We start from the raw sequence: 24,369 nt of genomic DNA, 5'->3' as shown, positions 1-24,369 counted from the left end.
TAATAAATTATAGTAATTAATTAAATTATATAATGAATTATAATAATAAATTAGGAAATTACATTGACAATTTTACAGTTTGTTATATTTACATAAAAGTTTGGACACCCCTGATCTAAAGAATAAAATAGAGAACGCTAAATTGTGTACAAACCTGTGCATTAACATTGGCTCCAAACTCTAAAAGGCACTGCGCCACTTCCTCCAGACCCCAGGATGCAGCCAGGTGTAGTGGACACTGTCCATCTCTCGCCTCCTCATCACCTTCACCATTAGGACCAGGCCTTCTCGAGCTGTTCACATCGCAGCCACTGAAAAAACAAGGCGACATTTAAAGAACATTTATTTTCCATATCTTTATTTTAAGTTCTTATTTGTAACTTCTACTCATTTAGTGATCAGTTACTTTTACGGAAGTGATTAGTTGGAATAAATTTCATTAATTTAACCAGCATTACAATTCATAATTACTTTGTTAAAGTAAAATCCTTTAAAAGATGTGTAAAAGGCCAGCAGTTATAGCCTGAACCAGGACGTTGTCATCACATTGAATACTGGACAAAGTGCACCGTTCTTGCACATTTTGTTCATTATGAATGAGCACAAATTAACTTTACTTTTATGAACTCCTTTTATGAATTCTCACCAGAAGTACACATGTGATGATGTGGAATGACACTTAAAGTCCTGTTGAAATCAAAATTTGCAATGTTATTTTTTTGCTAGCTCACTTTGTTATTCTTAAAATGAATAATTGACTGGATGAAGACATGCGAGGAAGCTCAATCATTAACAATGAACACTTGTCTGAAACTGTTACAATATAAGTGGTTGATAAGGATTTACAAAAATCCAGTTTTCTTGCATAAATATAATGAAAGTTGTCAAGATACTTGCTTGAGATGCAGGGACCTTAAATGAACGCTGTATCACTGTGTATGGGAATGTAAAAGAGCACAGAACTTCTGGAAAGGTGTGAAAGAAATTATAGAACATATTATTGAGGTTAATATACCAATGTCTCCTTTAATTTTTAATATATATTTTTTTATTTAATTTATATCCCAAGGAGATCATGTTAAAAAGACGGAGCATATATTTATAAATAAATGCATTCTGCAAGTAAAACGGCTTATTTCTTTAAATTGGAAAATAATATGTGCACCAAATATAGGCCACTGGCTGAAAATGATGAAACATGTCAATGGGGAAAAAACTTGTGTATTAAGAAATGAATACATAATTTTTGGTAGAGTTTAGGGACCTTTAATGTTGTTTTTAAAAGGTGGTGGAGTTGGAAATGTTTTACCATTAGATTAGTAAAAGAGGTGATATTGTATTCTGATGTAAAATACTAAGAACCCTTTGGTTTTGTTTAATTATTTGTTTGCTTGTTTGTTTATGTTATATCTGGTACATGGAAATGTGTATGCACATGTTAAAATATAATAAAAATGAATTGGGGGAAAAAAAAAAAATCTGTGCAAGTAAATCTCGCAAAAAAAGCTCTGTTTTGATAATCTTCAGCCAAATCTGACCATTTGCTTCCCTATTTGATGTGTCGATCAATCTGTTGATGTCAACCTAAGGGCTTACATAGTAACTGCATATCAATATGCTTAACCACGCCCCTCTTAACATTAGTCTTCTTTGAGAGAATGATGCAGAAAAGAAACCCCGCCCCCTAATCAATATTTAGTTTCAGTTGGAAGTGCATCAACAGTGAAATAACTTTCAGTTCACACTGATTTTATTGTGCCTGAAAACCTCCATTTAGTCATCAGCAACTGCCTTTAAGATAAGTATAAAAAAATGGGAGGGGTGTCACTAATTACAGCATAAAATAAAAAGAACTTGACCTCGTGTTAATCACAGGCTTTAAGACAAGACATATTTTTTGGTGATTTATTTTATTTCTAACAGAAATTCTTCCCAGGAGCAAGACAAAACAAGGAAAGGTGTGCAAACCTGCGTATAAGAAAGCAGGCGGTGACCTCATTGTTCTCATCGATGGCTCTGTGGAGAAGAGTCTGCTGACATCCTCCCGGCCCTGAACTCCAACAGGTCGCGTCACACCCATGTCTCACCTATCAAAAAAAAAATCTATTAAATTAAATTTGCAAAAGGGCTCAGTAGTCAATATAAATCGAACTCATTTTAGCATGCATTATTTAATGAATATTGGAAAATTACATATAAAAAAGAAGACCTTACCAATGTTGATGCAATGTCCTCCAAACCGTTCTCCAAAGCCAGCCAGAGTGGAGGATCCCCCTTCTCATTCACCACTGACATGTCGGCTCCTCTGGTGCAGATGGCGTCCACTACTAAAGGAAGCTGGTTACTGATGGCTAACTGCAAAGCCGTCTGCCCCTCCTGGGTCCTGGAACAAAGCATGATTTATAATCTATTGTCAAATCACCTGTAGGAGATCTTTCCTCTCCATATGCACCCCACAATCTTTCATAAATGCTCCAGATTCCTGGGAAAATGTTGTGAGATTATGAGCTTCATGCAGGTGAGTGGGCTTGACAAACCGCCAGAAGGAATACATGTATGTGTCTCTATGTGTATGTGCAATAAAAATGTTTATGAAAACTGTCTAAAACTAGTTAACAACACCCATTTTTTTCTTAAAACTAGGGTTGTCAAAATGGAGAGTTTGGTACCAATCGGTACAGAAATGAAAAAGACTAACATTTCAGAACATTCTTAAAAACCGCTGTTTGGCCATTGTGTTCACATACTCAACAGAAACGACCAGTTCACCATACTTCACCGCTGTTCAGTGCAAGCACAGATACACACATATAACAGTGTTTCAAAGTAACGTCAATCAGCTGATTTTGTCTATGAGCTGACATACAATTCAATTCAGCTTTATTTGTATAGCGCTTTTACAACGTAGATTGTGTCAAAGCAGCTTCACATAAATTGTCATAGTAATTGGAACAGAGTAGTTCAGTTTTTTAGTGTTTATGTTCAGTTCAGTTTAGCTCAGTTCAGTGTGGTTTAAAATCATTAATGAGAGTCCAAACACTGAGGAGCAAATTCATCGATGCATAGCTCTACCGATCCCAAACCAAGCAAGCTAGAGGCGACAGCGGAGAGGGAAAAAAACTTCACCGATTGGGGAGTGAAGAAAAAAAAGAAACTTGAGAGAAATCAGACTCAGTTGGGCACGATCATTTTAATTTCTCAGCTGGCCAAAAGTCTTGTGCAGAGCTGCAGTTTCAGTGGTGGAGGCATTGAAACGCTCCAGAGTTTGTGTATCTGTGTTTGCACTGAACAGCAATGAAGGATAAGGAACTGATGACCTTCACAGCCAATCACAGTCAATTCTGTTGGCCATTTCTGAATGGCAAACACAATGGCCATTTTCAAAATTTCAATAGGGGTTTTACCAACTTGATACTTTTGACAAGCCTACTACAATAAGGAAAAATATTTTTGATCCACATCAAATGTTGACTACTGTATAAATAGTTGCTCTCTGTTGATTTGAAATGCTTCTTTTACCCTTACTTGTATTTAAGTCACTTTTGATAAAAGCATCTGTTAAATAAATAAATGCAAGTATGCAATCATAATTCTATTTCTGTACTCCTAACCCTTCACCTTCGGCCCTTAAAACTGAGTGTGAAGGGCTTTAAAATTTACCCCTAAGAATTGGGACAGCACTACAGCACCCGCACACGTCATCGCGATCTCATGCTTCATATGAGATTAGACAATCGCAACTGCTGTAGTTATTCCAGTTGTTATTTTTTGGTATTTATTAATTTTTATTTTAGCAGTATGACAGTTTATTTAAAAGTATGACAGTAAAACACGAACGAGGTTATGAATATATTTAAAAATTGTAATGATGACAAAAAAATTACTTATTTGTGGATCTCCTCACTTCCGGGTGCAGCATTCCTGCCATTGTGGCTGGTGTATTCTGGGAAATTTTCTTACCCATTGGTTTTGAGTGTGGTCCTGAAAAATCTTCATTTAAAAAGCTATTCACCCCTACCCCTAAGCCTTACGCCTTCAAGCTTAAAAGAATTGGGACACCCCTACCTCTTCACAGGAATGCACAAAACAAAGGGGAAGGGGAAGGGCTAAGGGGTAGAATTGGGATTGGGTCTAATTGTCTATCTTAGTAGTTTCTTTTCATGGTGGAAATACCCTTTAAATGTATATGGCATCAACTTTATAAGTGGCAGCCATTTCTTGAAACAGACAGAACGGGATTGAGACTGCAGGCAAGACTTGAACATGTGGCGGATGTGTGGATTTTTATAGCAGTTGTATTACCTGACATTGATATCGGCTTGATGCTCCAGCAGGAAGAGGGCGCTTTTGCTGTCCTGTCTTTTGATGGCCATGTGAAGCAGCGTCTGTCCATCAGACATGGTGTCATTAATGGCTGCTCCAGAGCCTAGCAGCTGAGCAGCAATAGTGTGCATACCTAAACAAGCAAAAACAGGAAACAGTCAACTCATTAAGTGAAGCATTGTGAACACATTAAAAGAGATTTTGGCAAAACCCACCAGTCCAGAGAGCAAGACCCAGAACGGTTTGATCCATGGAGTCTTTCAAGCTGAAGTCAGGGATGATCTGCAGGTTGTTGGTAGCGTGTAGCGCATTGGCTATGAGAGATGTAACATGCATAAGAAGCTGCACAAATCAGTAGTCAAATTAAGCATCATCTCTCATCCTACCTTTCTGTTCTAGTATGACAGACACCACATCCGGGTGGTTGTGAACAATGGCCAGGTGGAGCGGGCTCTGCTGGGAGACTCCCTGGTTCTTTTCCACTCCACCGGGCAAAGCGCTGTCCGTCTGCAAGTTAGGATTGGCCCCCTGCTGAAGTAACTCTACTGTCAGTCCTGCCAGGCCACAGCGGCAAGCCGTATGGAGAGGCGTCTCTCCCTAAAAAATAATAATAATAATAACAACAAGTCAGTAAGAAACCCAGGGGTAAAAGGTAACTTACCATCTGCTAAACCCTGAACTCTAAGTTGATTATTAATGTATGTTGGTTCTAAAATCTCTCCTGGAAGCAAATTTAATCAACTTTATCATGAACACAAAAGACAATCTTAACAGAACACCAAAGCTACAAGCTGGTGATCCACCAAAGAAACTAATGCCAAAAAGCAGCCGTTTAATGAAAAAAAGGTTCCATTCCTACTGCTTATCGCCCCCTATTGGTAGTTTTACAATATTTTAACATTTTGATCTAAATACTTAAGATTTTTGTTCCATTAAGAAGTATTATACTGTTTATTAGATGCTAATTATATATCAAAATAAAAAGTTAAACTATAAACACTCTTGCTCCATAGGTGGTTGGTTGGTTTTGATTCCACTTTTAATAAAACTGAGATAAAGCTCTGTAGATGATATTACCTAAGCAATGCATTTAAAATAATTATGTTACAAAAAAGTGGATGGAGATCTACAGTGGTTAAGGTTAAATAAAATTAATAATGGTGCATTACAATGTGCACTTGTTCAATTTGGCTTTTAGCACAGCATGAGATGTTGACATTTTATGTTTATTTATTTATTTGTATTTTAAAGTTTGTGCTAGTATTTTAAACTATGTGCTTAGCTTTTTTACTCTCTATTGTCAGCACTTTGGTCAACTGTGTTGTTTTAAAGTGCTTTATAAATAAAATTGAATTCACTCACAGGCCACTTTATTAGGTACACCTGTCTAAATGCTCGTTCACAAACATTTCTAATCAGCCAATCACATGGCAGCAACTCAATGCATATAGGCATGTAGACATGGTCAAGATGGGCAGCCAGATGGGCTGGTCTGAGTATTTCAGAAACTGTTGATCTACTGAGAAGGCAGTTCTGAAGGCAAAAGGGGGTCCAACATGGTACTAGTAAGGTGTACCTAATAAAGTGGCCGGTGAGTGTAATTAATGTATGCATATATATAGCTAATCTGACACTAACCCATTTGTTGGTGTGATTGACTTTAGCTCCATGTGTGGCCAGAAAGATAGCGGCTGCTTCACTTCCTGCGACTGCTGCTCTCTGCATAAGGCAGTTGCCTGAGGAAGACATGCCCCGATTAATAACTATACAAGGAGTAAAGAACACTTAGCGAATAATCAAGTAAGTGCAAAACGTGTGGTACCATTAGTGTCCGGAGCATCAGGGTTGCTCCCCCTTTGTATAAGTCGTGCTGCAAAGCTGTTCTCATCAAATGAAGTGCCGTTCACAACAGGAGCCTCGTCTTCAAAAGGGTTAACAGAGGGGTCAGAGGCCACAGTGATGTATTGCAGGGCCAGCCAGAGTGCAGTGCTGCCTTCGTGATCTTTTAGCTCCAAGTCTAACCTGAACAAAAAGAGGAGAAAATGCAGGGTAAACCAGGAAAAGAGACATTGTAAAATCAAAAATTAGAATCCATTATCAAATAATTTCATGAAGAAATCAATATTGCAAATCACTGGTATTGTGAATGCGTTAAAAACAAAAAAAATTACAACATTTAAAAAAACAGAAGTGAAAATGTCACACTATACAAACGTATGAGACCACAGAAAAAGAGGTGGGACTGGAACTGAGGCAATACAACAGATGCAAATTGCTTATATATTATAGTGCAAGAATTTCAATGCTACCAATATTCATATCATCTATCATTTCCCAATAGCTCATAATAATTTGTTATGGGAGTACTTATTTTGAAAACAGTGTACAATGAGGTGTAATTATTCTCCTCACAGTTCACTCATCAAATATCAAAAGGCAACATATTACAATTAACCAATTTTTTTCAGCAGACCATGAATAATGCCAAAAACAAGTCTTTCTGCAGCAATCCATTACTGTACGGTAGATAATAAAAATAGAGACAATAATCTGCAGGAACAAATCACAGTGAACTCAGAAGAGCCACTGATAGGCTTGTGATATTACGTCATATTGAAAAAACACTATTTTTAAAAAATTAAGCACAAACATAACTCTCAGGTTTCACTATTTATATGGGTTATTTGTAGTGTGAGCATATTATTTGAAGTGATTCGTTTCTGTTCTCTGACTGGAGGTTCGCCAAACTGGATATGCAACACATCATTTGAAACACAGTAGTACAGTGTGGAAAAAGATGAATGTCTGATGACAGAGAGGTAATGAGCATTAGATAAATGCCACATCGATCTCAAGTGCCATGGAAGAGCTCCACAAAGCTCTGCTAAAAAAAAAGATATTTATGCTGCACTTTTTTGTTTGTGCCTCAGTCATCTATGAGGAGCTGCAGATTAATTTACTTTTATTGTTTATTTCATAGTTAAAGTTAACTTAAAGTTAACATACAATGGGAAAATTAAGTGCAATAAGTGCAAATTTCATTGCAGCACTGATTTAGACAACATAAGATTTCAGATGCACACTGTATTTTTAGGATAGTATTTCTTGCATACTCAAGTCAACTCTTCGTTATTTCTTGAACAGACTACATGAACAATAGATGATCAAAAATACAAATTTTCTTCAACTTTTGCCAGACCAAGTCTAGATAACTATAATTAAATCACATTTTGATTAGGGATGCACCGATCCAGATACTTGGATGGAATATGGGTTATACCACATATTTTTGCTGGATCGGGTATCGGCCAGCTGGTATCGATCCAAATCTGCTCTTGCGTGTGTGCTATATTCTTTGTAATTTATAAGACACAAAAGCCATGAAGGTAGCCTATTATAAGGCACTAAAAAGTTGTCATTTAGGCCTACTATATCCCAAATGTTCTGAAGCCATTCTATAGTTTATTTTAAGCACAGATGAATATTCAAGAGCTTAAATTCATGTTTAGTTCAGCGCTTCCTGCTGCTGCACCTGTCAATCATTCTCCATTCATTCACAATTCAAACTGTGTGTTCAAATTCAAATTCAGTTTTGCATTAAATTAGTTCATTTTGACCTGTAACAAGGAGTTGATTGCCGTTTCTAAATCATGTTGTGCTGTCTGTTAGTCCAGCAGATCGCATTTGCAGGTTTCTTCCCTTTGTGCTGCTGTTTTGGAAGTGTCTGCAGATACTGTGTCTCAGTGATGCATCAAGCGCTTTATTCACGCATTCAGATGCGCAGGCGCGACATGCCTCGCTCCGCAAAATTATTCTCACAATGAGTTTCTGTTCTCTCATCCTTCTGACTGAGTTTATTCTTCTGAAGGGAATACTTTCAGTGCAGTGAATAGTTTGTAAAGCCTTGCCTATTGTGGTCAAGGTAGTTGAATAAATTAATAAAAGTGAAACTAACGGGTGAAATATGGATCGTCATTAACAGAAAGGGAATGTGTTTTAAAAGCAAAACTGGCCTCAGACAGTTTAGTTTAGTTTTCGTCAAACCTGCAGGAAAATATCAGGCTTTGCTAAAAGGCTGATTATTTTATCAATGATTAGTGGGTAGTGGTGGCCTATTAGAGATTTCAAAGAAAAGTTTTAATATTAAAAAAAGAAAGATAAACTGGACCACAACAGAACAATGTCATGACAAATGCTCAAACAATGTAGCCTAGTTTACAGCAGGCATCATGTTTTTAGTTAGATTATGTCATCTGTCATATCCAGCAGGACTATGGATCTGTTATTTTAACTAAAGAAGATATATTATTTGAGTTTATATCAGAACTATAGAAACTGTATTATGCTTTAAAAACAAAAACGGCACAGTATCGGTTAATACTCAAAATTTTGGTATTGGGATTGGGTCTAAAAAAAAAAAAAATATTTGTTGCTTTCCAAATTTTGATATGACTCCTACTTACCATTAAGCATTCATACTTTTTAAAACATTGTTTTGACCGTTCTGTCTTTTCCATGCATACAGAACACTTTTAAGAATTTCAGATCATTCATTTTGAAACAAAATTATGGGAAAGATCTTACTGTTTGCACTGCAGAAGCTGATTAAAGACCGGTTCATTTCCTGACACCACAGCCTCATGTAGTGGCGTCCTAAGAAAAAAAAAACATAAAAATAAAATTAATGCATTAAATACTGTAAAATACCTAACTTATCAAAAACATTAATGCAGAAGAAATCTTTGGCTTCTTTCACACACCGTCCTTTGCTGTTTTGCATGTTGGGGTTGGCACCAGCTTTGAGCAGAGCCTCAGCGATGCGTGCCATGCCAGCCATAACCTCACCACTGTGTTTCTTAGGGCTGAAAGAGCAGACCAGGTGCAGAGGTGTCTCCACAGCCCCAACTGTAGCAGCGTTGACCTGTGCCGAGTGACGGATCAGGAAAGTGGAGGCAAATTCATCCCCTAAACAGAGAAAAGTACATGGGCAGAGCGTTTAGGCCACCAAAATAGATCCTCAATGGCATTTTTGTGTGAAATCAACTTAAAGGTGCAGTAGGTGATTGTCTTCAGAATAATCTTTTTGTTGTGCTGGGTGAAAGTCTCTTTAGATTCCTATGGTAATGATTAAAGTAAATGGTCTACATTTATTTACATGTATTGAGGTGTATTTTTATATACGGGGTAAAGCATAAGACTAAAAAAATTTCATCCAATTAAATATTGTTGGGGCGACATCTCCCATAATTCTGATAAGAAGCCCAAACGGTCTGTCAGCAAATGTAGATTTGAACAACTGCGCACCCATTTATGTAGATCCGCTGATGCACATTCACGTGGGCTGCGGTCACGTGGACACCAGTGACAGTGCTAAAATCAAATGCTGAATCAACACTTTTTCAAATCCTGAATCAATATTGGAGTTACTTGTGCAGACTAGAGGAAGGATGACACCATGGCTGAAGGATTTCTTTTAGACAGGTTATGTTCTGTTTTAAAACTCTTTTAGTCACGCAAAGCTGATGTAGATTGTGTTGTTTTATGAATGGGTAATATGCTCAAAAGTGTTGTTCAGCCACTGAAATCTACCAGCAAATGATTGATAAGACTATTTTCAGTTTCATAAGGGACCTTTTACAACATTGATAATGTAGATTTTTATTTAGTTTAACAACAAAACATAAGTAAATAGCGCTACTACACCTAGCCTGGTTTACTGAGCTGAAGTTTGTTTTATATTCACATTGGTTCATTTTTGAACAATGACAACCTGTGACACGCTCCTTATATTGTTTATTTGCTACTTTGAATATTAGCTCTGAAATAGCATGCAAGTATGGCTTAGTAATAAGTGTAATTCCTGCATGCCACCGGCCAACCACTAAGCATACAGTAGTCACTTTAGGACAAAGCCTGTGAGACAGTAAGACTGGTGAGTGAGACTTTCATTTTTAAAGTGCACGTTCACAATTTCAGGAGGTGTGGGGCTTTGGACGACAGGGGATTGATTGTATTTGAAAGATATTATGCTAAGCGGTTAGCATTTAGGCAGATCACCTACTGCACCTTTAATAGTTAAAGTGGCACATTTGATTATTCCATCAGGATAGATAAGTTTAACAACTGTATTACTACAGCCAGGGCAATTACATCAATTGAAAAGAATGAAGTCCACATCACCTCTCTGGATTGCCTTATGTAGAAGACTCCAGCCGCTCTGGTCCACCATGTCAACATCTGCCTTGTTGTTGACCAGTGTAGTGGCGATGCTCTCCAGCTTCTTGGAAAGAGCCAGATCCAACGCCAAGTCTCCATTATTGTCCAGCTCATTCAGCTTTCCTGGTAACTTGGGAATGAAATGAAAGACAGATCCATGAGTTTATCTGAAGCAATCTTATCATTAAAGAACAAAATATAGTTTTTTTGCACGTTGTTGGGCCTATGCATGCTGTTCGAAATCTAATAAGTAATTTAACTTAACGAAAAGTTTTCGTTAAGTTAAATTTAAGAAAAGTTAAGAAAAGTTTTTGGTTAGGGATAACAGGTGTGGACAAGTGTACCCGAAGACCTGGGTCTGTAGGTATCAAGCCTCTGAAAATTACTCATAATAACAGTGCTAAGAATTGACTTTAGAGTAAAAAGATTCTTGCCTCAAAGTTGCACTTAAAAGTTACTTATCATGCATCCCAGTCGTAATTTAAATGAAGTGTAGGTGTAAATCTTAAGTGTCGTGAATCACCTCTAATACGGACACCTAAGATGTTATATTGGGATTTTGGATGACAACATAGGCCTAGACCAACCACAGCAGAATTTTAAGAATTATTATTATTATTGAATGTAAACCCTTAGGAATTCAACACACAGATTTGATAAGGAATAACAGAACATGTTATGTTATAGACTTGATACTGGAAAGGACACATTACCTTGTTTCCCAGCATGTGTTATTTCAAACTTTTAATGCAGAGTGCTTTTTGTGGTGGCGTGACCAACCACAAATCACTGATAAATGGTGATGCCTGCTCTTTCTAAATGATAACATTTGATTAACTGCTTGCTGTCAAAAATTAAAAAACATTATTCCTATCCTGAAAGGTTTGCGCACATCTCTGTCTCCAAACTAAAGGTCTGCAACAGTCAAAGATTCAGCAGGTCAATGCAAGTGCGTGGGCCGCAATGTCTGTGTGAAAATAAGCTATCTAAAATAACTAAATATACTTGATTAAAATAAATCAACTGCAATTTATCCACTGCATTAAACCAATTAAAGTTTCCAGCTTATCGCCGGAGAGAGCTTTCTCTATTTGATGATTGTGGTCACACACTCTAGCAGAGACATATAAAAACAAGCCATTTCACAAGAAAACTGGCAAACAGCAAATCACTGTTCGGGTACCGATTTCTGCAAAGTGGATTTCAGCACACCATCATTCAGTCAACAAGTCACAGAAATATGTTTCACGCAGTTTTCTGCTCCCCAGCAATAACACAAACCCATACAGACAACTCCTAACCACTTAAGAGCCCTCTGGAGCGGTCTTAAAAAAAAACAGGACAGTAAGAGTAATTCTTGGTTTTAAGATCATTTTCTTGGCTTTTTTAAACTTAAGTTTGTAAGTAGGAGTAAATTTCATTCAATTTTAATTGATAGTTCAATTAAATTCAATTGTCAGCACTTAATACTTTGAGAAGCTTGATAAATACAGGCCCTGTTTTTAAAGTAGCCCTGTTACAGCTTCCCAAATGCTGATGTCAATCTGATACTTTAACATTATTATTGGCTTAATGAGTTTAGACAATTGCACAGCAGTGTTTTTCTGAGGTTGAGTGAAAAACGTGGGACTTGTAAATATAAGACATTTGAGTCTGCAGTCAGCAGTTCAGGTGTTATGAGCAACTTGATGTTTTTAGTGACTGTAGCGCCATCATCAGGCTGATCGGGAAACCCTTAGTGATGTGGTGCGTAGTGAAGGTACTTGCATTAGTTTTAGGGCAGAATGGCGTCTCTTGGACTTTACTAACAACTATAAAAGGATTTCAGTTTTACACTAGTGTCTAAAAGTTTTTTCGTTTAGTTTTTTTTACAAGAAATAATTTAGTCTCACAGTCGTTCACCACAAGATGTCCAGTCAAACATTACCCAAACAAAAACATCACTTGATATGATTTATTTTTGCATCCTTATGCATTTATACCACTTAATAGTACCGCAATACCACTTCTTACCTGGGCATCCATCTCTATTAGATAAAGGAAGACCACATCTTCTCGCTCTACTTTAATAGCTTTGTGAAGAGGGTACTCGGTTTTAGATTTGATCATCTTATAGAGAAGTTGGGCATCCATGGTACTGAAGTCCTCTTTCCGCAGATCATCCTGTTTGAGAGGGTAAAATAAGCAACTTATTTAGATACGGAAGATGAATGGGTAAAACAAACAAACATCTATCAATGTAATTCCCAAGATTATTGTTTATAATAAGAAATTAAGTCCCTTTATTTATGGTACAATTCTCACTATTCACAAACCATTAACTATGACTTTTAGCTCAAACTCCTAAGTTGTTGCTTATTAATAGTTAGGTTGTAGTTGGGTTTAGGCATTGGGTAGAAATGATTAGAAATGCACACTAAAATCTGAATGCTGAATATGCACTTTATTATAAATATTGGTTACTTATTTGTAATTATAAAGTCAGGTAATAAGCCACTAGTTATTAGTGAGGACTGCTATTTAAACTGTAACTAGAATTTCTTTTCCAGCATTTGTTGCTATATCCGTTTTTGTGCTTAAATATAGATGTAATGTTATATTAAATTAAATGTGCATCCATAAACAACTATGAACATTGGATCAATTTAAAGTTCATATCTTTTTTGGGGACATTTTTTATCCAGATTGGATTTCGTGAATCCTTTTATCACCCCATAATTAAAAAAAAAATCAAGCAAACAACAACAACAACAACAAAACAATCCTCTCCTTTATACAAATACACAGTCTAAACCCCGGCAATCTCCTTTAAAACAGCAGGTGGCTTGATTTATGACTAATTATTTAAATCAGAGGCTCCCTGTGGTCTTTTTCAAGATTATGCTCAAGGTTTGCTGAGCCCATATTGATGCGTTTGGTTCACTCAGATGAGAAAGAGCCTGTAAAACTATCACAAGATTTCCTTTACCATCCTGGTCATAAACATAACCTTGAGAATCAATCATTACACCTTGTGGAGATTTACAAGGAGTCATAAAGAATACCCCAAACTTCAACGAGAGCAACAAAATCCTGCTGCCGTTGAATGGTGAACATGAAATGGACAAAAGCCATTTCTCCATGCGAGGAAGTGGATTTATTAATCAGTAATTAATGCAACAATGTTAAAATGATGCCTAGAACTGTATTATTATGAGTATTATAAGTGAACTATTGAAAAACAATATGAAAAAGCAAGACTTTTGCATCTCTAAAACAATTTCCAAATCTGATCGGTCTTAAAAAAAGAAGAAAGATGATAATGATGACTCTTTACTTCTGACTTACCCAATGACTGGCAATAATCTCTCCGCAATAGTTCATCAATGTTGCGGCGTCCAGCTCTTCGGCTGTCTGATAAAACCTGATGCAGTTCCTTACGTTCACTGATGACATCACTCCTTTCTCACATCTGCATTTAAAAAAACACATTTACAGCTCACTGTGCATATGAAACAACAAGATTAGTGTTGAAACTAATTAGATGTGCCTAATAAATTGATTATTTCAAACGACTTAAATTATTACTTACCATTTACACCTAACCTTAATATTATATACACTTTTATATTTCATAATATAGATTAATAACATCCTCATTTCCATATTTCACAATCTACATGAAAGATCGTAGACTTTTTTTTGTATCCACAAGCTTTCCATATTCAGGAGCGGAAACATCTTTAAAAAAATTAAATAGCTTAATTTTCAGCAAGGATGAATTAAATGTATTGAAAAAGCAAAGTAAAAATGACATTGAAACCAAGAGCAAATTTAGAGTCAGAAATAAGCTTCAATTGTATTCATGCCGAAATATTTAAGAGTTATTTTAAATCAGACTATTGTACAGTATAAGAGCTTTTCATTATTATTATATATTTACTTTTTAAATGCAGCAATGGTTAACCTGAGATTTTGTTCAAAAACATTTCAAAGATATTCAGTGGGGTTTAGTTCAATTGGTAGTAGATCACATTCACAACACTGGAGTAGAGAGGGTTATTATCTACTCTTCACACACAAAGCAGGCCTAACTGAAAGTTTAAATTAGACAAGGCTCAATAATACATTGGACAGATCCACAATGCACTTAATTCTTTCTTTTGTGCTGCTGTTTAGGAAGTGTCTGTAGATACCAGAGGGCTGTGCGGCGTGTCTCAGTGATGCATCAAGCGCTTCATTCACGCATTCGGCTGTGCAGATGCGACATGCGCCACTCTGTTAAAAATAATTTTCACAATAAGTTTCTGTTTCCTTATCCTTCCGACTGAGTTTATTCTTCCGAGGGGAATACTTTAAGTGCTGCAAATAGTTTGTAAAGCCTGGCTCATTGTGGTCAAAGTGGTTGATTAAATTAAAAGTGAAACTAATGGGCGGAATATGAATTGTCATTAACCCTCTCATGGCAGGCGTTGCAGATTTGCAACAGTTAAAAATTACTTAATACTCCAGATGCATATTTTATGGGGTTTTTTTTACTCAGAAGTACCACTGCAGGACTTGGTTGTCCATTAGCAACAAACAGTTTCCCCACTTGCACACCAGATGACACAAAAGACAAAAACGGTTTCGTGGAGTAGCACATGACAAAGTGACTTGGAAACATGACCTACTCAATGACGATTTGAGATATTGGATTTGGATCCCATATTGTTTTTGTTGTTGTTCTGCCACAAAAAAGCAATTTGTTACATTGTTTGAAAAGTTGTATATAAAAAGTTATTGTTCATTTCATATTCAGTCGTCAGTGTCTAAATCCTACACAGAGCCAATGTTGCAAATCTGCAACATCCCAGAACGCCTTGCATGTGCAGGTCTCTCTAAAAAAGTCAGGATTCTATTGTACTACCCCATATGATCATTTTCCTCAAATATCAGATTTTTACTGTTTCTAAAACTTAATTTGAGCCTAAGAGGGTCTACAGAAAATTATTTAGCCTAATATAGGCTACTCTGGAACTGTGAATATTTTACAGTAATTTTATTAATATTTTATTAAGCAGACTTGTTTGTCAGTTTGTGTACTGAAGCATAAGCGTACCTTGTTTTAAACTTCACCTCAAATATTCATGTTTATTCTGTAGATAACTAACCAAAAAAAAAAAACATTAAAATACCCAACAAATTATACCAAACAAAATTTGTTTCAAAAATGTTTTCAGCTTCCCTATCTCACTCGCAGCGAGTTTAGGAGAGGTAATGTTTATGAAGCAAAACTAACCTCAGCTGGTTTCGTTTAGTCTGCTTCAAAACCTGCAGGAAAATATCAGGCTTTGCTAAAAGGCTGGTTATTAAACCAACGATTGGGATCCTTAGTGGTAGCCTATTATAGATTTCATAGAAAAATCTTAATATAAATAAAAAAAAAAATCATAGGCTGGACCACAACAGATTATATCAATGTCACAATGAATGCTCAAATCATGTAGCCTATAGTTTGTAGCAAGCATCATGTTTTTAGTTAGACTGTGCCGTCTGTCATATACAGTAGGCCTATCGGTCTGTTATTTTTACAAATGTGAATATAAGATATATAATTTGAGTTTATCACCAGAGCTATAGAAACTGTTTTATGTTTAAAAAAAAAAAAAACGTACAGTATCGGATCAAAAAAAAAGGTATCAGTGCATCCCTAATTAACGTTAAAAGAACTGTTTCCAAGCATATAACAAGCTAGAAGCATATTAATAACAACAAAGTAATTATCATACAATAACCTGGGTTTCCATCACATTAATTAATGGGCATTTTGAAGTAATGCATAAGTAACAAGTTAAAGTGAACAATGGAGATGAAATTGCATTTGCCAAATAAACTAGAAGTAAGGATTACACACGCATGACTATCTCATTTGCTGTTTCTTAATATGCATTTTTCAGCAATCACGCATCCTCGTGTTCTCGCGTAAAGTCATCATCAACTGCCAAAGTTCAGTTCCAAAACTCAAGACCGCAAGAACGGAGGACGCATGATAGTTCCTGGATGTGTTCTTGATATTATAGAGGAGGCACGGATGCAGACTTGAGGAAAAAACTTGCGAAGAACACAGCATCTTATTTCTCACAGGACACATTCTCTGTTCTCGCAGTCTCCTGAGTGCGTACTTCAGAGGTAACTTGGCAAGACCGGTCTCCACAAGAACACAAGTCTGTTCTCTGCGTTCTTTGAATTGAGAAACAGCCATTATGTTTGCCTGTTTACGGCTGGTTACAAGGTTACCAATACTAAAGTGAGCCACTCTAACAACATCACCATGCAGTTCGTAATTGGGACTTTTTCTTTTTTTTCTATTTTTTTTTAAAATTCACTTCATATTAAAATGGAAGCTTGAGTTCAGACTTCTGAGCATTTGCTTTTTCTTCCTTTTACAAACATGAGATTAAAAATAAATATTTTAAATTAATTTCCTACATTCCAAGTAAACCCTGTAAACAGCTAGTAGGTCCAAAACTAATTCCAAGTAACATAAGACACATGCATGTTTGGTTCTTTATTATTTTATTTCAGTTCTATATTCTCGGTACTGAACAATAAAAACTGATCATTAATGTAAACGCACCAAACACAAAGGCTGTTTTCTTGCCATTAGTCAGCTGTTTTTATCCAAAGCGATTTGACAGGAGAAGATTAGGTACTTAACTCAAGTGTGCGCTGATGATGAGGCATCAGCGTAACTCTCCTGTTCAGCCATAAGCCTCTTTCAAGCAAATGCCAGGTAAAAGAGCACATGCTTTCAGCGAAATGTCTACTCAGTTTGATGAATATGACTCAACCGGTGGTATTATGCAAATGCAAAAAAAATCACTATCAAACATCAGCAAAGCTCTGCGGATAACTCTGTATTTGATATCCTTAAAAGACGAGTAATCAATAAAAACATTTACATCATAGGTCTTAAACTGGATTCCTGGAGGGCCGCAGATTGGCACAGTTTTGCTCTAACCCTAATCAAACACAGCTGATCCAACTAATCAAGGTGTTCAAGACTAATATTGACTATTAAGCAGTTGTGAGTTGGAGCTGGTTGGAGCTAAACTCTGCAGAGCTGCGGCCATCCAGCAATTGAGTTTGAGACCATCAATTTGTTTTTTGTTGGTGAATAACAATTAAATGAAATTAAGTCGAGAGAGTCAGTTATTTTAAAGAGTTCGTTCCTACCTTTCTCGCAAGAGATGGAGCTGGAAGCGGTTGGCTAACTTCATCAGGTCAATGAGAAAGCCATCATTCCCATTCAACTCCAGATCATCCGTGTATGTCCAGCGCAGCATTGCCATCGCCACCTCTGGTTTGGCATCTAGGAAACACAGGTAAACATGAGAAACACACTTGAGTATTTTAAGAATACACATCGCTAGTTACAGTTTCACAAATAAATTTACTTAAGTTTGACTATTATATGTATTTACAGCTGTGATAAATTTAATAGACCACTTTTTTGCTGAAAATTATAAGTGTTCTCAAAATAACACATGCCAAATGCTGTCATTTGTTGCAATTGAAATTAGTGGACTAAAAGCTTTGCTTTCTCGATTCTTCCATTGATACTTTAAGGAGTATAAACATTTCTGAAACACTGATTCTGGAAAAACATCATTAGAATGTTGATCAACTGTCATTTTATTCTTTAGATTATAGCATGTTGATTTTAAATTGAGAAGAAATGTAATTAGTAGTTATCAGAACTACATCTCAAACATAATTATGAATTGCAAATCCAGAGAAACTAAGAATTTCTAAGTGGTATATTTTGTTCATAGTTTTTTGTTGGCTACAGTGAGTGTGACTATAATGTCAGCATTTTATACTTATATTAATATTTAAAGGCTTTGCTGTGGAGTAAGAGCTGCTAAAATACATTTTTAGAACATTTTTAAATATTATTTATACATTTTTTCTCAAATAAATAAAAAATACCTTTACAGCAATGCAAATAATTTTTTTCCGACCCACAAATACAAGTTTGACCAGCTGTAAACGTTTTGAAAAAATGTGATTGATATTCTACATCGCAAGTAGTAGAAAACAGCAAAACCATTATAACTAGGTCTGTCTCAATAATCAATATACCGAATTATCGCACAACACATGGAAATGACCTCAATAATATTTTGTTGATGCAATATATATCGCCCATACATAAAAAAACTACTCTAGCAACATTTTGGTCAATTGCCTAACCTCTCTATCTCTATTGGTGGGGTTAGTGTCAGTATGGTTAAAAAACACTATGGTATTTACTATAAATTACTGTAGTATAATTTCATTTGGGTGTCTGGCAACTGAAAAAAGATCTGGTAGCAGATATTGCAGCCTCCGTTACTTTTTACCTTGCACTTTTCTGTTACATTAATTATTATTTATTTAAAATATACATTTTCACATTCTGATTCCAATGCCTAACTATTACATTGTTAAAATGACTATGATTAAATGATATTTTCTTAAGAATAAAACATTGTGTGTTTTTTGTCAAGTGATAATATTGTATTGTCATTCTGGCATGATTTAATGAGTGACATAAAATGTCCTTAAAATGAAAATAATATTGTTTACCGCAATATATTTTGGTGCAATATATTGTAGAACAAAAAATAGATATAGTGACAGGCCTAATTGTTACCTGAGAGGTCCAGTTCTGAGGTGGAAGCCAGGTTAGCTAAACTCCAGATTTCACTGCGAGCAGCCAGTACAAATTTATGAGCACTGAGCCTCTTTTCTCCAATCTTCACCTTCAGATCACTGGAAGAAAAACAAAACAAAAAAAAAAACACTGATCGAAGGACACGGCATCCCAGTGAAATATGCAGTCATCAGCTACTCTATCTTTTAAGGCACTGGACTAGATCTTATATATTATGCATTGGTCTTGGTGAGGTCAGATCCGAGACAACAGTCTGAGCTCAAATCTCTGATGGATCATTCTGTAACCTCGCAAGCACATGGTGCAATATAATGAAATACACCTCCAATACAACTTCCTAACTTTACAGACCAAGCAGACATATTCAAATTATTTTAGCTGGCTTTATTGCACTTAGTAGCTAAATGAAACTGCAAATCAGAGGCAGCAGGTGGAAGCAGGAAATTCATATCAGGTCTAGCCATAAATAAAGTCATACATATATATAATTTTTGCAAAACTGCTAATCTAAACTGCGATCATATTTCTTCCCTTGTCTTTAAAAACTTGACAGTTACGTACATCCAAGCATCACCCCCTATCAAAAAATTCAAAAATATTTTTGAATATTGTAGTTTTAATAGGAAGAATGGGAAGATTCAACATACTGTAGTATTTTAGAAGATCTTTGCAAAAAAGTTTACATACCATTTTTATATAGCCATGCCATCAACTCAAAAATACAATAAATACCATCATAAAAATATAATATTTGCACAAAACATTTAATTATTTTTTTAATTAGAACATCATTTGCTATTATATATCAAGTATAGATTACTTGGCATTATTGATTTCTATTGAAATAAAACTACTTTACTATAGTTAATGTCTTTTTATTGGGTAAAAAGTGCTTTAAATTTTGCAAAACTTGAGGTCTTGAAGTCGGAATGAAATCAAAATGTACTCTACTTAATTTTAAATGTACATAGCAGTGCTTGCTATAAATTATATATATGCTCACTTCATTATTTAGCAAAAATTCATTTGCCCTTAGAATCTTACATCAAATATCATAACCATCTCTCTAGTCTATACCCTAGAAATAACGTTTTTTTCCCCCCACTTCTGGTCACATGAAATGTCTTTAGGACGTGTCTTGTTTCTCTCCTCAAACTTTCAAAATTTTGTTAGCAACCACCATCTTCCAACGACCCAATCGGTTACCAATGAACCAAATCATGCACCACCCTACATTTATTTTCTCATTTCAGGAGCGTTTCAAGTGGATGTACTAATCCGTAGGCATCAAACCTCTCACAGAGTCACACGAGCAACTGCTAAATGGTGACTGTCTTGTTCCAAAGTGTACAACCTCTTTTAATCAATCTGTTTTCTCTGTTAAGGGAATCAAATAGTGCAGTGGTTCTCAAACTTTTTTCACCAAGTACCACCTTAGAAAAAAATTGTCTCTCCAAGTACCACCATAATGACCAGTATTAAAAAAATTGCGCCGTAGGCCTAATTAAGCAGCTACAGCTGTGCAGAGTTTGAAAACAAGGCAGATTAAATCCTATTATTAAGAATATGTATATATAAAGTAATGTGTGTGTGTGTGTATATATATATATATATTTTACTTATCCTTTTATAAGTAAAAGGAAAACTGCTGTATTTAAATCTAAAGTATTCATAGGAGCCTATTCATCAAAAGCTGGAAATGTTGCTTGGACCTCATAAATATAGGCTATATGGCATTTTCATACACTTTCTGACAAATCTTGAAATATATGTTAAATGTTCATATGACAGGGTTCATACAGGCACAGCCTAATGAAAATCAAGGAATTTTAAGCACTTTTCCAGCAGCTATTTTTTTATTTTTAAGACTGACATGCTATGTATTGAAGATTTATGTATTAAAGATGTATGTATTGAAATGTATTCTCAGCAACCCATAAAATATTGCATAGGAATTGATACAAATAAAAAACCATTATTAATAATAATAATTATTATTATTATTATTAATCATATATTAATAATATAATAAACCTACACTAAATGCTTGTGAAATATTTTTTGTACTCAAGTAAAAATACTATTACACTGCTAAAATAACACACATTTTAGTAAATACAACTAATTTTAGGTAAAAGTACAAAGTACTCTTTTAAAAAGTACTAGTTGGTTACTTTTGAAAAAAACTAAATCAGATTTTCATTATGAAATCACTTTGAAGTGTAAACCTGATTTAATGGTTTAATTGCTTAAATCCCAAAGCTACATGTATAGGAATTTGCACAAACAAAGAAAGTATGGTCAGTTTTTCCTTTCATGACAATTAATCTTTTTCAATAGCACTGGTAAAACTACCACATAATCTTTAAGGCCATAGAAACACTTTTTGCCCATTTCTTAAACAATATTTTCAACCTTTGAAAGGTTTATTTAGTATATGATGAAAAGATTTAAATTTAGCCTTTTATTTACATATTTTACACTATTTTTCTTTACAATATGGCAAATTTGTTTCTTAAATAGCTGTACATCACATGTAGATTTTATTTTACACTTGATCTTAAACTAAAATACAAACTTAACAAAAAACACAAGTACACTGTCAGTAAAAAAATAAAACAAATGACTTTATTTTACTTGGGGTATTTGAAATATGACAACAATACATTTATCAAAGCAGTGCTTTAAGAGCCTTATTGTTATTTTTAAATAAACAATAAGCAACAACGGATTGCTTTGACCTGTAATGCTTTAAGACAGATCAGAATACAGCTAAATGTATAAATCACACAAATACCTCACCCAGAAACATTTCCAGCATAATTCTTTAGTCGTAAAGAAATAAAAAAAGTTCCACCTTTGCTAAAAGTAAGTTTCACTTCACAATACAGCCAAATAAGAAGACCATTAGCATTGTCATCGATCATGCATCAATCTAATTCTAAATACTTGATAACTTTGAATACTTTTGACTAAATTTAGTCAAGGAACAAAGACAAATAATGTCTACTTTAATAGTGAACAGATCGCGATTGTGTTCAATCTGAGCACACACGCGATCATGAGAGGACTTGCAGTTCATTTGAAAAAAAGCTTATTTAAGAGCTCGCATATCTGTTTTAGTGATTTGCGTACATGAATGCGCTTTCGTGTTAAAATAAAGCACTCGCCACCTTTCCAGAAATGAGTAATTGCGCAATACCTCCATTGCCGCGCCGCCATTCAGACAGTATAGAGGAGTGACAGGTCAGAGGCGAGTCGACTCGCTGTTGGAGAGCGAAACGTGTATGTAGATCATCAAATAGGCAGGAAATATGTCCGCGGTTTAATCACTCTGCTAGACATCTCGATAGTGAAAACATCCGAGAAGCATTATTCCAACAAAACATTTGTTTTTAAGTTGTTTGTTCTGTGTCTGCGACACAGAAAGCCTTTGTCCCGCCCTTACGTTTCACGCAAAAACTAAACAAGGTCGACTGTGATTGGCCAGTTTTCATGTCAGTCAAATCACGCTTCAGAATCAATTCGGAAACTGATTTTCAGCAGCTTATGACACATTGCACTAAAATAAACATTCTAAGCACAGCGCTGTGATTGTACGCTTCACAAAAATGCCAAAGCTGATCACATCGATAATATAGTTCACATCAAAGGATTAAAAATGTTAATTGTTTATTTCATTATTTGGCGATTCCTCCGCGTACCACTAGGAGGAAGCCCGCGTACCACTAGTGGTACGCGTACCACAGTTTGAGAACCACTGAAATAGTGGATAGATTTACCTGCTAGACTAAAATTAGAAAGTAATATAAATATTTATAAATACACAAATATATAAGCTTGTTGATTATGCCGCCTTTGCTTTTGCCGTACAGCAATTTTACGTAAATATTATAATGCTTATGTGTTCATAATGCGTTTTGATTTATATAATAGTGCATATCATATGTATCTACAGTATTTTATTTTCATTTTAGGTCAAGCCTCCCGTGGACAGGTGTTGAGAATCAGCAAGTCTGCTAAAACACTTAAATGCCATAAATATTTACATTAGATGTCGCATACTGTTGTCTATTGGAAGGAATGCGTCAATAGAGCCGCCATTTTAGTACAGGGAAGCGCTACTTTAAAATGAACGTCGGACCAAAGTACAGTGGAGGATTGGCCATCCAGAGCCAGAGATACACATATACACGTATATCTATGATCTGGAGTGTTTCCGGTGGTCAGCAAACAAACATTTGTTTAAAAATTATAATTGAACATCACTTTTCTACATTAATGGATAAGTGACCGCACGGGCATTACCGACAAAGAGCATGTGTTTGTGTGCATGGAAATGTATTATCCTCCCTCCTTGTCAAAGGGTCACAAAACACCAAAACACGTTTTTTAAGATGTTGACAGTCATATATGTGTCCCACGCTGTTAAAAACACTATTTTGACGCATAATTAAAAAAAAACTTGAAAACTGGTTGTTTTTATGTTATTTTGAGCAAATTCATTCTTCCTGTTTTAAAAGAAATTTTGAAGCTATGACACATCAATTAGACCATTGCGTGAATTCCAGCATGTAGACTGGATGTCTGTACTGGCCAGTACAACATGAGGTCTTTGAGCTTTCAGCATTAAGTCAAGAGAAAGACTTCCAAGTCTTTCCAGACTGCCAATCAGCATGCTCTATTGTGTATGAGATGCAAATTCATCAATATGCAGGATAGCTTCGAAACTGTTTTTACCTGTTACAGTGTTCTGACGGCAGCAAGACATTACGTTGTGTTGCCAACTGTAACTAAAACAAGTGGAAGAAGAAGATTTGTTTGGAGACACGGGTCGTCAGTGTTGCGTTTATAAATATGCTAAAATGAAGGTTTTGCTTTTAATTCCCCGCTATAAGATCTAATCCATGTCCATTTAAATTTGACCTGAAACACACCCCCTCTCCTGCTTTCACTTCTCATTCTAAGGGAGGGAGCAATTCGTTTGTGAATGAATCTATGTTATGAACTAATAGTTTACTTAGCCAACAATAATACAAGTTTCTTGCACCGCAGCGTCTTGTCTTAAGTCATCTACTTTGTTTGCTGATTGTATTCTACAATCTCTAGCATAAACCTAGTATTTAGAGCAAGTTGATGGCTGTATATTC

General features: G+C 35.5%; 1 protein-coding gene across 1 annotated transcript in view; it reads right to left on the bottom strand.

Moving 5' to 3' along the window:
- The window catches only part of ankfy1 (ankyrin repeat and FYVE domain containing 1), a 34,947-nt gene that overhangs the window by 7,318 nt on the left and 3,260 nt on the right, over window positions 1-24,369 (bottom strand). The window contains 15 exon segments of the mRNA NM_001102672.2: window positions 155-311; window positions 1,969-2,087; window positions 2,215-2,383; window positions 4,303-4,456; window positions 4,539-4,637; window positions 4,710-4,920; window positions 5,962-6,059; window positions 6,146-6,345; window positions 8,908-8,976; window positions 9,084-9,288; window positions 10,504-10,669; window positions 12,553-12,702; window positions 13,867-13,990; window positions 17,737-17,872; window positions 19,199-19,317. Coding sequence (NP_001096142.2) covers window positions 155-311; window positions 1,969-2,087; window positions 2,215-2,383; window positions 4,303-4,456; window positions 4,539-4,637; window positions 4,710-4,920; window positions 5,962-6,059; window positions 6,146-6,345; window positions 8,908-8,976; window positions 9,084-9,288; window positions 10,504-10,669; window positions 12,553-12,702; window positions 13,867-13,990; window positions 17,737-17,872; window positions 19,199-19,317 — 2,176 coding nt within the window.

This window comes from Danio rerio, chromosome 5 (genome assembly GCF_052040795.2).
Source record: "Danio rerio strain M-AB ecotype USA chromosome 5, GRCz13ab, whole genome shotgun sequence".
Lineage (NCBI taxonomy): Eukaryota > Metazoa > Chordata > Actinopteri > Cypriniformes > Danionidae > Danio > Danio rerio.
The sequence above is the reverse complement of the archived record's forward strand: the minus strand, read 5'-3'. Positions and strand labels throughout refer to the sequence as shown.